The 14,280-nt window shown below is 43.1% G+C and overlaps 1 protein-coding gene across 1 annotated transcript in view; it reads right to left on the bottom strand.

The window, feature by feature from the left end:
• Positions 1-208: 208 nt before the first annotated feature.
• LOC106571386 (solute carrier family 35 member F1) overlaps positions 209-14,280 on the bottom strand; it is a 136,049-nt gene continuing 121,977 nt past the window's right edge. Inside the window, exon 8 of the mRNA XM_014144409.2 lies at positions 209-1,926. Coding sequence (XP_013999884.1) covers positions 1,702-1,926 — 225 coding nt within the window. The 3' untranslated portion in view covers positions 209-1,701. The remainder of the gene's footprint in view (positions 1,927-14,280) is intronic.

Below are 14,280 nucleotides of genomic sequence, written 5' to 3' on the forward strand. Positions count from 1 at the left end.
CATCATCAATTGTGGATGAGGTTATCTGTATCTGCCCAACCATTCACTCAACAATATTCAGTTGCAAATAGTGCTCTTGTTTCTGTGTTTCTTTGCGCTAATCTTCACCGAAAGCCCAAATTGCTATGAAAATACTATGAATAATTTTTTGAGTGTTCCTGGTAACATGTTTTGAGTGGTGTGATTTTTCTTAACTGAATTCTCAGCGTTTCAGACAAAGATACTTTATTTTCGACAACGTTTCTGACAGCAAGTGCTCCAATACACCAAAATCAAATATAATACAAAAAACTGGGAATAATAATACTTTGAAAGAAATCTGTTCCAAATCATTTCATTAATGTGCTTTGGATAAAATCCAGCAGGGAATAAAAAGCAACACACTTAAAATACAGTCCAACAGCTGGACAATCAATAAAAGAGAACAGCACAATTCTGGAATGACAAGTGCATTGTAATCATCACATTTTTACAACAAGTTGTTATTTTTCTATCAACTAGAGTTCAGTGTACAGTACAATGAACAATGAACCAAATGTACAATAATCACGTCACTCCATTAGCAATCCTGATATATTTGTCTTTATACCCATTTGCCTCAGGAGATAATGGTTCCAACATGGAAAGTTGTTATATCTGTGGGTAAGTAGTTGTAAGGTCAGACTAAATGTACTGCAGAGAAGCAATCCACAGTGTTCTAAGTAGAGTTTATTTAAGCAATTTTATTTATATTTTTTATTTAACCTTATTTAACTAGGCAAGTCAGTTAAGAACAAAGTCTTATTTACAAAGACGGCCTACCCCAGCCAAACCCTAACCCGGACAACACTGGGCTAATTGTGCGCCACCCTATGCAATAAGGCACAAGGAGGTATGGTATATGGCCAATATACTACGGCTAAGGACTGTTCTTAAGCACGACACAACGCGGAGTGCCTGGATACAGCCCTTAGCCGTGGTATATTGGCCATATACCACAAACTCCCGAGGTGCCTTATTGCGATTATGAACTGGTTACTAACATAATTAGAGCAGTAAAAATAAACGTTTTGTCATACCCGTGGTATATGGTCTGATATACCACGGCTGTCAACCAATCAGCATTCAGGGCTCGAACCACCCAGTTTATAAATGAATATAACTGGAGGGGCTGCATCAGTATCCAATGTCCTCAGACAATGCTGGACAGGGAAGGGGCCATTTATAATGTGCAGCTCTAACACACAACAGTAATACATAGTAAGGCACTGACTCATGTTAAGTCTGTGTATTACTTTATCGTACCTCTGGACATGTTACTTTAACGGGGGAGTTTTCCAAAAAGAGATTGATTTGAAGGAACAATTAAACACTGAAATAACCCACAGCGCAAACTCAAAGCTTAAAATGCATTAACGATTTGTGCTCATGTAAAAAAGGAAACAGTCACAATTGAGCATTTACACAAGTCTTAAGCACAAAACCTTTAAACATGTCAAATGTACAGTACGAGGGAATGTGATGGGGTAACAGTATATTTCTATACATGAAACAAATCTTCAAAATCAGAAATAGCCACTGCTATCTATTCACAGTTTGCTATCACAGTGTACTTTTGCTTGTTTGCTACATGTTTTCGATCATTTTTTTAATCATTCAGTGATCCTTCTCTTTGTACAGAATCTGGGGAGGTGGGGCAGTGGATGATTAGGCCCCACCCTCTCAGGCCACCCTGATGCGAGGCTCTTCCTCTATCTCCTGCCTTAGGCTGGTATAGGTCACCGAGGGTTCCAGGGGCCCCAGAGTGGGCGTGTCCGTGATGGGGTGGCCGGCGTTGCGGAAATGCTTGTAGACGCGCGGGTCCTGTGCCACGTAGGTGGAGGAGGAGGTGTAGAACACCAGACCCAGGATGATGATGACGAAGGACAGGAGGTAGAGCCCTGAAAACTGGAACAGACACACAAACACTCTCCGTAAACTAAGAAATAGGGAAATATCTCTGTCTGATGAGATGTAACAGAGGGCATTGTAATAGCAGACCAAGCAGAGTTTCCAAGAGGCTGCCTTGTGGGCTACTCATGGCACAATTCTAGAAAATGTTGAAGCAGTGAGTTTGCATAGTGATGACTATGTCTAAGAAACTGAAGTTAGGAAATAGGAATGAGTAGTAATGAAATGCACGAGGTAATGAGCCTTTTTAGAACAGAATGTCTACATTTGTTTTTCTATTTTTAGTGAACATCTATTACGAGTCACACTGACGTCACATCCTTGGCAAAGCGGGAACCTATCATGTGACAAGTAAAAACTAGAATCCCCAAAGACAGGGTGATAATCAAAATCAAATCCAACTGTATTGGTCACATGCGCCGAATACAACAGGTGTAGACTCTCCAGTGAAACGCTTACTTACGAGACCTTTCCCAACAACTCAGAGTTAAAAAGTTCTAAAAAATAAAATAAAAACAATTAGCCAAAGGGGGAAAAAAAGGAAATAGTAACACAATAACAATAAGGAGGCTATATACAAGATTTGAGCTTGTGCCACTAATTCTGTCTAATTCTCATTGGAACACTGTACTGTGACCTGATGTGTCGTGTTATCATACTGATATGTGTGAATAGAACGTATGAATCACATAAAGCTCCATTGACATGCAGACTGAGTAATGGAACATTCTCATTGGAGCTTCGGGCCTTTACGTTCTTAGATGTACTGTGTGCATTTGGCCTATTTTCCTATCCACTGTGTACTGCTGTGTCAACACAAATGACTGGTTGGTACTTGAGTGTCACTTTCCGTCTCTCACAAGATCTAGGGTCAATACCCATGTTTGTCTGTAAATCCATGTCTGTGAAGCCATGTTTGTAGCATCTTGCTTGGTTTTGTATGTATCATAACAGGGATTATTCCAGAATCTGTTTTACTCTCATACTTAGCGCAGAAAAAACATTTATGTTTATTTACCCCATCAATCCTGTCTAGGAAGACATTTTTAATGTGTATCTCTCCCCCCAAAATATATATATGGTTGTTTGTCCTCATTCAATCAACTCAATCACAAGATGGTATTACCTCGTACCCCTGCACATTGACTGGGTACTGTCAAATAAGGCCCCTGACGGTGTGTTCTGATTGGTGTATTGAAGGGGGCTGTTGTTGAAATCAACTAATAACTCAACTGTAACTTTGAATGGGCAATGTTTTGAGGTATTAAAATGAGACATGGTCTACTGTAGTAGTCTCCTTGATTATATGCCCCTCACTCTGTGGACTGTTGCAAGGGTACTCAAATACTAGCCTTGAAGTTTGCACCACAGTACAGCTGGTTCTCTTTACTTTTTCCTTGGAAGTTAATTGATTGATTACTGGTAATGTATTGTAACCTGTAATGTAATGATTGACCAATGACTCTATTGGCCTGTTTCCCAGGTCTACATCCCTGATAAGAGATTAAAGTTACAGCTACTGTAAGATTGCTGCAGTGCAATAATAAACAATAGTATGGCGCATCATCCTAAATCTAAAACTTCCCAGCTGTAAACATTATTTGTTTAAAATCATAAGAAGAACCTGCTAACATCAAAAGGTAAGGCACTGGTTGACATTTAAAATCCAATGCCTCTGGGATAACATAGGAGTCTGTGTTTTGCTGCAATTTAGGCTGAGTTTTATGTTTGGCCCCAGGGGGTGGATATGGGGCCTTCTTAAATATGCTAAGAGGCTGAGCCTCATGGGAGTAGTAGGAATAACATCCCCAGTGCCTCTAGTCATAACAGCCTCGTTATCACGATCAGTCTTCTGATCTCAAAACAAACATATTATGTATTATTAAACGTCTGTTTAAGATTTGCATGCTTTTGAGTTGTAAGATGGTTTTTGGCACATTCAGACCACTGCAGAGAAACAGAACAGACATACGGTAGATTCCTTTCCTCTCAGGGCGGCCCCTCAGGACACAAAAGCAGGGTGCCGAAGTAGGCACAATGTCAGTCTCCAGTGCCTGGGCGTTCATGATGCCCATGTCGGTCCCCTATCGATGGGCAGCGTGCAGTGGGTGGCATCTCCTCCCCTGGGTTAACACGATTACCACACCGTTACCAAATTACACATGTCCCTGGGTGCTGAAGCTAGCTGCCATTAGGGATGTGGGACGGCAGGGATGTTGTAAGACGGAGCAGGGAGACATGGTGTTATGGGATGTTAATTATTTCTGCTCCCCTTATTGGTGGGCTGAGCTACAGGTGGACAACCCCTGAGACTGTCTCTGTGACTGTCTATCTGACAATGTCCTAGCTGTAGCATAGGCAGGCCATGCAGAGAGAGAGAGAGAGAGATGGAAAGAGATGCAGAGAGAGAAATAGTGAGTGAGGGAGGGAGTGAGGAGCGAGAGAGAGACAAGCAGGGAGAGAGGAGCGAGAGAAGCAGGGAGAGAGGAGGGAAAGGAGTTCGAGAAGCAGGGAGAGAGGAGAGAGGGAAGCAGGGAGAGAGGAGAGAGGGAAGCAGGGAGAGAGGAGAGAGGGAAGCAGGGAGAGAGGAGAGAGGGAAGCAGGGAGAGAGGAGAGAGGGAAGCAGGGAGAGAGGAGCGACGGAAGCAGGGAGAGTGATTGAGGGAAGCAGGGGGAGTGATTGAGGGAAGCAGGGAGAGTGAGGGAGGGAAGCAGGGAGAGTGAGGGAGGGAAGCAGGGAGAGTGAGGGAGGGAAGCAGGGAGAGTGAGGGAGCCCTCTACTCTCTCACGCCACCGCCGCTCGGTGAATGTGTTCCAAGCTTTTGAGGAATGTGTATTAATTAGTAAAGCCCATGCAGGTTTTATTAAGCCTCTCTGTTGCCGTTGGCCTGAAGATGTCTAGATGTGCCTTATGCTGCAGCAATACGGAGCAATCGGTCCGGTGACCAGAAAATAAAACAACTAGAAAAGATAGTCAAAGTACAGTCAATCAAGGAACAAAACAGTTTCTGTCTCGGCACACTAACAGGACTACACAGAGAACATCAAGAATAGAGCTTGAATTTTGACCATGCATTTACAGAAACAACACAAAATACCTGCAGGTATAACACCAACATAAACTGTCTTAATAGGGCATTGGGCCACCACGAGCCGCCAGAACAGCTTCAATGTGCCTTGGCATAGATTCTACAAGTGTTAGGAACTCTATTGTAGGGATGTGACACCATTCTTCCACGTTAAATTCCATAATTTGGTGTTTTGTTGAGGGTGGAAAACACCGTCTCAGGCACCACTCCAGAATCTCCCATAAGTGTTCAATTGGGTTGAGATCTGGTGACTGAGACACACACACACACACACACACACACACACACACACACACACACACACGCACACACACACGCACACACACACGCACACACACACACACACTCTTTAAACCTCCTATGCTCATTTGAGACCCCTCTTTCAAAGTCACAGATCTCTTCTAGCCATGGTAGCCAAAATAATGGCAACTGGGCATTTTATACATGACCCTAAGCATGATGAGGATGTTAATTGCTTAATTAACTCCAGAACCACAACTGCTTTCAATATACAGTACTTTGTACTCCTCATTTACGAACATTTACTAGCATACCACCATCCACATCGACGGGGCTGTAGTGGAGCGGGTCGAGTGCTTCAAGTTCCTCGGTGCCCACATCACTAAGGAACTAACATGGTCCACACACACAGTTGTGAAGAGGGCACGACAGTGCCTCTTCCCCCCCAGGAGGCTGAAAGGATTTGGCATGGGCCCTCAGTTCCTCAACAAGTTCTACAGCTGCACCATTGAGAGCATCTTGAATGGCAGCATCACCGCTCGGTACGGCAACTGCAAGGCATTTTTCAAAGACTCCAGCCACCCAAATCATAGACTGTTCTCTCCGCTACTGCACAGCAAGCGGTACCATTGCACCAAGTCTGGAACCAGCGGACCCTGAACAGCTTCTACACCCAAGCCATAAGACTGCACAACAAGACTGCTAAATAGCTAATCAAATGGCTACCCACTCCTGCTACGGTCTGTTATATGTCCTGTTGCCTAGTCACTTTAATCCTACCTACAGTATATGTACATAGCTACCTCATTTACCTAGTACACCTGCATATCGACTCAGTACTGGTACTTTCTGTATATAGCCATGTTATTTTTACTCGCCATTGTTATTCGTTATTCACTGTGTATTTATTCCTCGTGTCACCATTTCTATTAGATTTTTTTATCATCTTTCACTGTGCATTGAAAAAGGATCCGTAAGTAAGCATTTCCCTGTTAGTCTACACCTGTTTACGAAGTATGTGACAAACACAACTGTATTTTAACATTTGATTTGATTCTTTACTCAATGTTTCCTTTTATTTTTGGCAGTTACCTGTACATCACCTAACACATGAATGTCACATGGATATCACAGTCACAGGGATAAAGGGATTACAAAAACAATACTGGGCATAAATGAAACTTCGCACTTCGTCCCACTGAAATATGAATCATTGCCGCGACAACCCGGTATTCTCTCTCTCTGGAGGCACACACACATGCCCCTATTGTAGAGCTGCAATACCTCACACGCAGTGTTTCAATTTAGCGTTTGCTAAAGTAAACACTCCTGAGAGCAATATCAATGTAGAACACGGGAAACAAATTAGGCAGATAGCTCTGTCAAGGAGACTTTTATTAACATGTGGAGTAATGGGCCGAAGAAAGTGCTATTGCAGCGAGGGAGAATATATGAGAGGAAAAAGCAATAACTGGGAAACTGAGAGGAATACATTCTACTTAGCATGGCGACATCTCCACATACTCATTTACATTCTCTACAGGAGCCACGGCTAGAGCCCTGCAAACCATGATAGAACGTCAGCCGCCTAAGGAGGAGACTTTCACCACCACTGTTCCTAATCTACTGTAGGAAAACCTTTGAGGAGAATGAAAATGTAGCCGTTTTCTTTTAAGCAGATGGTGTGCTATGGCTTGTTGCTCTGTTCTGATTAGATTCCTACCAGGTCATGGTTTCTTCCTACTATGGTCATGGCAGGTAGAGATAGCATTACATTACATCAGCTACAGCTAATTTCAATGAGCTATAATGGCGCCGGAGAGGATGGCTGCCGTTTCATCGGCTCTTAACCAACCATACTATTTTGTTAGTTTTTTCGCATTTTTTGTAACTTATTTTGTACATAATGTAGCTGCTACAGTTTCCTATGACTGGAAAGAGCTTCTGCACATCAGACCAGCGATTGCTCACCTTGAACTAGATGAAGAATTTCTCTTTAATGAGTCAGACAAGAAGAATTTACTCCAGACACCCGAACAGGCCCTCATCCCCATCATTCACAGGAGAAAGAGACGGAAAAGATATTGCGGAAAGAGATCGGGGTGCCTTGTGAGGATCCGCCGACGAGTGGCTAATCTGCCCTGGCCATCCATACTACTGGCCAATGCACAATTGCTGGAAAATAAATTGGACAAGCTAAATGCAAGTATATCCTATCAATGGGACATTAAAAACTGTAATATCTTATGCTTCACCGAGTCGTGGCTGAACGACGACATGATTAACATCAGCTGGTGGGTTCCACACTGCATTGGCAGGATAGAACAGGAGCCTCTGGTAAGACTAGGGGTGGGGGTCTATGTATATTTATAAACAACTGCTGGTGCACGATATCTAAGGAAGTCTCTAGGTTTTGCTCACCTGAGGTAGAGTATCTCAAGATAAGCTGTAGACCACACTATATACCTAGAGAGTTTTCATCTGTATTTTTCGTAGCTGTCTACATACCACTACAGTGGCCGGGGACTTTAATGCAGGGAAACTTAATTCTGTTTTACCTAATTTATATCAGCATGTTAAACGTGCAACCAGAGGGAAAACAAAACTCAAGACCACCTCCACACACAGAGACGCGTAAAAAAGCTCTCCCTCACCCTCCATTTGGCAAATCTGACCATAATTATATCCTCCTGATTCCTGCTTACAAGCAAAAATTAAAGCAGGAAGCACCAGTGACTCAGTCAATAAAAAAGTGGTCAGATGAAGCAGATGCTAAGCTACAGGACTGTTTTGCTAGCACAAACTGGAATATGTTCCGGGATTCTTCCGATGGCATTGTGGAATACACCACATTGTCACTGGCTTCATCAATAAGTGGATTGATGACTTCGTCCCCACAGTGACTGTACATACCCCAACCAGAAGCCATGGATTACAGGCAACATCCACACTGAGCTAAAGGGTAGAGCTGTCGCTTTCAAGGAGCGGGACTCTAAACTGGAAGTGTATAAGAAATCCTGCTATGCCTTCCGACGAACCATCAAACAGACAATGCATCAATACAGGACTAAGATCAAATCATACTACACCAGCTCCGACGCTCGTCAGATGTGGCAGGGATTGCAAACTATTACAGACTACAAAGGGAAGCCCAGCAGAGAGCTGCCCAGTGACACAAACCTACCAGACGAGCTAAATTACTTCTATGCTCGCTTCGAGGCAAGTAACACTGAAACATGCATGAGAGCACCAGGTGTTCCGGACGACTGTGTGATCACGCTCTTCGCAGCCGATATGAGTAAGACCTTTAAACAGGACAACATTCACAAGGCCGCAGGGCCAGACAGATGACCAGGACATGTACTCTGAGCATGCGCTGACCAACTGGCAAGTGTCTTCACTGACCTTTTACAACCTCTCCTTGCCCGAGTCTGTAATAGCAAAATGTTTCAAGCAGACCACCCTAGTCTCTGTGCCCAAGAACATTAAGGAAACGTGCCTAAATGACTACCGACCCGTAGCACTCACGTCTGTAGCCATGAAGTACATTGAAAGGCTGGTCATGGCTCACATCAACACCATTATCCCAGAAACCTTAGACCCACTCCAACTTGCATACCACCCCAACAGATCCACAGATGATGCAATCTCTATTGCACTCCACACTGCCCTTTCACACCTGAACAAAAGGAACACTTATGTGAGAATGCTATTTATTGACTACAGTTCAGCGTTCAACACCATAGTACCCTGGCCAAGTGGTGCCAGGACAACAACCTCTCCCTCAACGTGATCAAGATTAAGGAGATGATTGTGGACTACAGGAAAAGGAGGACCAAGCATGCCCCCATTCTCATCAACAGGGCTGTAGTGGAGCAGGTTGAGAGCTTCAAGTTCCTTGGTGTCCACATCACCAACAAACTAACATGGTCCAAGCACACCAAGACAGTCATGAAGAGGGCATGACAAAACCTATTCCCCATCAGGAAACTGAAAAGATTTGGAATGGGTCCTCAGATCCTCAAAAGGTTCTACAGCTGCATCATCGAGAGCATCCTGACTGGTTGCATCACTGCCTGGTATGGCAACTGCTCGGCCTCCGAGTGCATGGCACTACAGAGGGTAGTGTGTATGGCCCAGTACATCACTGGGGCCAAGCTTCCTGCCATCCAGGACCTCTATACCAGGCGGTGTCAGAGGAAGGCCCCAAAAAATAGTCAAAGATTCCAGCCACCCAAGTCATAGACTGTTCTCTCTGCTACCGCACGTCAAGCGGTACCGGAGCACCAAGTCTAGGTCCAAGAGGCATCTAAACAGCTTCTCCCCCAAGCCATAAGACTCCTGAACATCTAGTCAAATGTATACCCAGACTATTTGGATTGCCCTCTTTTATACTGCTGCTACTCTCTGTTATTATCTATGCATAAGTCACTTTAATAACTCTACCCACATGTATATATTACCTAAATTACCTTGACTAACAGGTGCCCCCTCACATTGACTCTGTACCGGTACCCCCTGTATATAGCCTCACTATTGTTATTTTACTGCTGCTCTTAAGTATTTGTTACTTTATTTTTATTTTCTTTGCTATTTTTCTTCAAACTTAATTGTTGGTTAAGGGCTTGTAAGTAAGCAGTTGTATTCAGAGCATGTGACCAAAAACATTTGATTTGATTTGATAATGTGAGGACAGGAGCCATTTAGAGAATATGAATCAAATATGACTGTCTGATGATAGAGGTCGAGGATCTGGGTTTAATGCTCCTGCTGCTCAGAGCCCGGTTAAACCAAACCATTAGCACTGCATGCTTAGTATTAGGACTTTGTCATGATTGATGATTTTAACCCAAGACAAATCACTGATCACTAAGGAAAGATAATTTAAGGTGTGGGGTTGGTACTATTGATGTGATTTGTTCTGAGGACAAACATAGCTTTTCTAAAAGTAATTCCAGGATACCACTATCATTTCAACATTGGACAGCATGCGCTACTGAGAATGGTATTGTAAGCACTTGTACCGTAAAGTACACTGTGTTGTGAACTGCTGACACAGGCATTCAGATGCATTCCTCATGCTGGTCTGGTTGGAGGCAAAGAGTACAGTTGTGGTAATAGTGGTCAGGGAGGTAAGACCGAGTAAAAAGCCAACTACTTCCCTGTTCCCTCACCTTTCGATTTAAAACTACAGCATTGATAAACCAACCAACCATTAGATATACAGTATAGCTGTTGTTAATATCTGGAAGGAGAATGATATGGCATATTCATTCAAAGTGGCTCAGCTAAATGCTGCAAAGGTTTTAGCCAAAAAACCAGCCAAGGCATTGTGAAAGATCTTATTTCAGAATATTCCATCAATACTAAAACTAACTGGAGACATTTGTAATATCTACTCCCCTCTTGATTCTCTCTAGTTTACAGTATAACGCTATTAATATTAATTCATCCGCAACTGTCAATAATAGTACACAACTCCCTGCATCTCCCCTTAGGAGTTCAAAAGCAATTAGTTCTAGTGAGGAAAATAAATGTTTGTGTTGTTCCTAGGCAGTGGCGACCCATCATTCAGGGCAGGTGGGGCAGAACTGTTTTGAGCCCCCCCTGTTTAGCAAAAAATAAAATGTTATTTTGGCATTCATTCGTGTCACTTCAATTTGCAAATATTTGCAAATAAATACAAATAAATCCTTGAGTTAATAAAGCTGCATACAAACCTGGTCTCTTTCTTGAGTAAGGCAGTTCCAAAATGCAGGTGTTTCAGCCTAGCTCAGTGCTCTCTGTGGTGGTGGGGCAGCCAGCGAAAATACAGAGCGTAAGTGTTGGTAATCTTCTCTAGTTGCGCCGTGATCTGCTCAGTGTTCTGTCACTCATGGGGACACTATGTCACCACAAAATGTACAGGGAGAGCTAGGCAGTTCAAGCCCCATTGGGTGCTGCCATATATTTACATTAGAAGTATCGGCCACAGATAAAATTACATCAAATCATGTTATATCTACTGTAGCTTTGATTGGACTGATCATGTCAATATCATACTTTCAAAGTCTTAGCTAGCAAGCTAGCTAACTAGACAAGCAGTCATCACCATGGATCACATCAACAATATACTTGCAAATCCTATTCAATCCTTGAAAGTACCATACATCCAGAGAATGCCAGACCTTGATGACAAAGATTTATGACAAAGTTTGCCCACAAGATGGACCGCTGAGCCACCTTCCTGTTCAAGTGAACACAGCACAACAGTGAGTCTAAAAATATGTCTTGTATGCTGCTGCATAAATGATGTAATTTGCCAGGCAGACACAGTGCATTCAGAAAGTATTCAGACCTTCACTTTTTCCACATTTTGCTACATTACTGCCTTATTCTCAAACGGATTAAATAAAAAATGTTTCCTTAATCTACACACAATACCCCATAATGACAAAGCGAAAACAGGTTTCGAGAAACTATTCAGACCCTTTGCTTTGAGACTCAAAAGTGAGCTCAGGTGTATCCTGTTTCCATTAGTCATCCTTGTTTCTACAACTTGATTGGACTCCACCTGTGGTAAATTCAATTGATTGGACATGATTTGGAAAGGCACACACCTGTCTATATAAAGTCCCACAGTTGACAGTGCATTTCAGAGAAAAAAAACTAAACATGAGGTCGAAGGTATTGTCCATAGAGCTCCGAGACAGGATTGTGTCGAGGCACAGATCTAGGAAAGGGTACCAAAAAATGTCTGAGGCACTGAAGGTCCTCAAGAACACCGTGGCCTCCATCATTCTTAAATTGAAGAAGTTTGTAATTACCAAGACTCTTCCTCGAGCTGGCCGTCCTGCCAAACTGAGCAATCGGGGGAGAAGAGAAAGGCCTTGGTCAGGGAGGTGACCAAGAACCCAATGGTCTCGTTGACAGAGCTCCAGAGTTCCTCTGTGGAGATCAGATAACCTTCCAGAAGGACAACAATCTCTGCAGCACTCCACCAATCAGGCCTTTATGGTGGAGTGGCCAGACGGAAGCCACTCCTCAGTAAAAGGCCCATGACAGCCCGCTCAGAGTTTGCCAAAAGGCACCTAAAGACTCTCACACCATGAGAAAAAATATTCTCTGGTCTGATGAAACCAAGATTGAACTCTTTGGCATGAATTCCAAGCGTCACGTCTGGAGGAAACCTGGCACCATCCCTACAGTGAAGTATGGTGGTGGCAGCATGTGGGGATGTTTTTCAGCGGCAGGGACTGGGAGACTAGTCAGGATCGAGGGAAAGATGAACGGCGCAAAGTACAGAGACATCCTTGATGAAAACCTGCTCCAAACCTGCTCCTGACAGTGCTTGAGAGGATCTGCAGAGAAGAATGGGAGAAACTCCCCAAATACATGTGTGCCAAGCTTGTAGCGTCAAACCCAAGAAGACTCGAGACTGTAATGGCCACTAAAAGTGCGTCAACAAAGTACTGAGTAAAGGGTCTGAATACTTATGTAAATGTACCATTTATATTTTTTTCTTTGTAAAAATACAAAAATGTTAGCAAAAAAAAAAAAATAGTTTTTGCTTTGTCATTATGGGGTATTGTGTGTAGATTGATGAAGAAAAAAACTATTAAATACATTTTAGAACAAGGCTGTAATGTAACAAAATGTGGGTCTGAATACTTTCCGATTAAACTGTATGAATACTGTAGCTAAGACAGTAATACTAAATGTATGTTGTGAAGTAAGCTGTTAGTAGCTTACTACACTTAGGGTGTGTCTCACCCTAAGAATTTGGTCCCTCTCCCACTAAGAACTTAGCCTACTCTTCTGTAAAAAATAAAAGTAACAAATAATTAAAGAGCTGCAGTAAAATAACAATAGCAAGGGGTTACTGGTACAGAGTCAATGTGCGGGGGCACCGGTTAGTCGCGGTGATTGGGGAGGGGGGGGGGGGGGGCAATACAAATAGTCTGGGTAGCCATTTGATTAGCTGTTCAGCAGTCTTATGGCTTGAGGGTAGAGCTGTTAAGAAGCCTTTTGGACCTAGACGCTCCGGTACCGCTTGCCGTGCGGTAGCAGAGAGAACGGTCTATGACTTGGGTGGCTGGAGTCTTTGACAATTTTTTGGGCCTTCCTCCGACTCCTCCTGGTATAGAGGTCCTGGATGGGAGCAAGCTTGGCCCCAGTGATGTACTGGGCCGTGCGCAAATGTAAATGTAAAATGTGCGCATTACCCTCTGTAGTGCCTTGCGGTCGGAGGCCGAGCAGTTGCCATACCAGGCAGCGATGCAACCAGTTAGGATGCTCTCAATGGTGCAGCTGTAGAACTTTTTGAGGATCTGAGGACCCATGCCAAATCTTTTCAGTCTCCTGAGGGGGAATAGGCTTTGTTGTGCCCTCTTCACGACTGTCTTGGTGTACATATTTGTCCATTTTAGCTTAATTTCTTAATCGAAATTATGGCTTGCCTCTTACCCGTTCATTGTTCCCTTATGCCATAGTTTGTACATCTCAATTGTTACATTGCTTATATAGGTCTCTCTCATTAGTATCTTATTCATCATTTTAGGCAATGTTGGAATGGTACATTTCATATTTTTGATGAATTTGTGTATTATAATTAGCTCATGTGCCTTTCTTCACGAGGAGGGGATACTATATAATGTTGATGGGTCTGTAACCATGTTTTTTTTCAACAAAAAGTTCAGTAAACCCATGTACACTGAACCAAATATAAATGTGACACGTAAAGTGTTGGTCCCATGTTTCATGAGCTGAAATAAAAAATCCCAGAAATTTTCCATACGCACAAAAAGCTTATTTTTTCAAAAATGTTGTGTACCAATTTTTTTACCTCTCTGTTAGTGCGAATTTCTCCTTTGCCAAGATAATCCACCCACCTGACAGGTGTGGCACATCAAGAAGCTGATTAAACAGCATGATCATTACACAGGCGCTCCATGTGCTGGGGACAATAAAAAGCCACTAAAATGTGCAGTTTTGTCACACAACACAATACCACAGGTGTCAAGTTGAGGGAGTGTATAATTAG

The sequence above is a fragment of the Salmo salar genome, chromosome ssa15 (assembly GCF_905237065.1).
Source record: "Salmo salar chromosome ssa15, Ssal_v3.1, whole genome shotgun sequence".
NCBI lineage: Eukaryota > Metazoa > Chordata > Actinopteri > Salmoniformes > Salmonidae > Salmo > Salmo salar.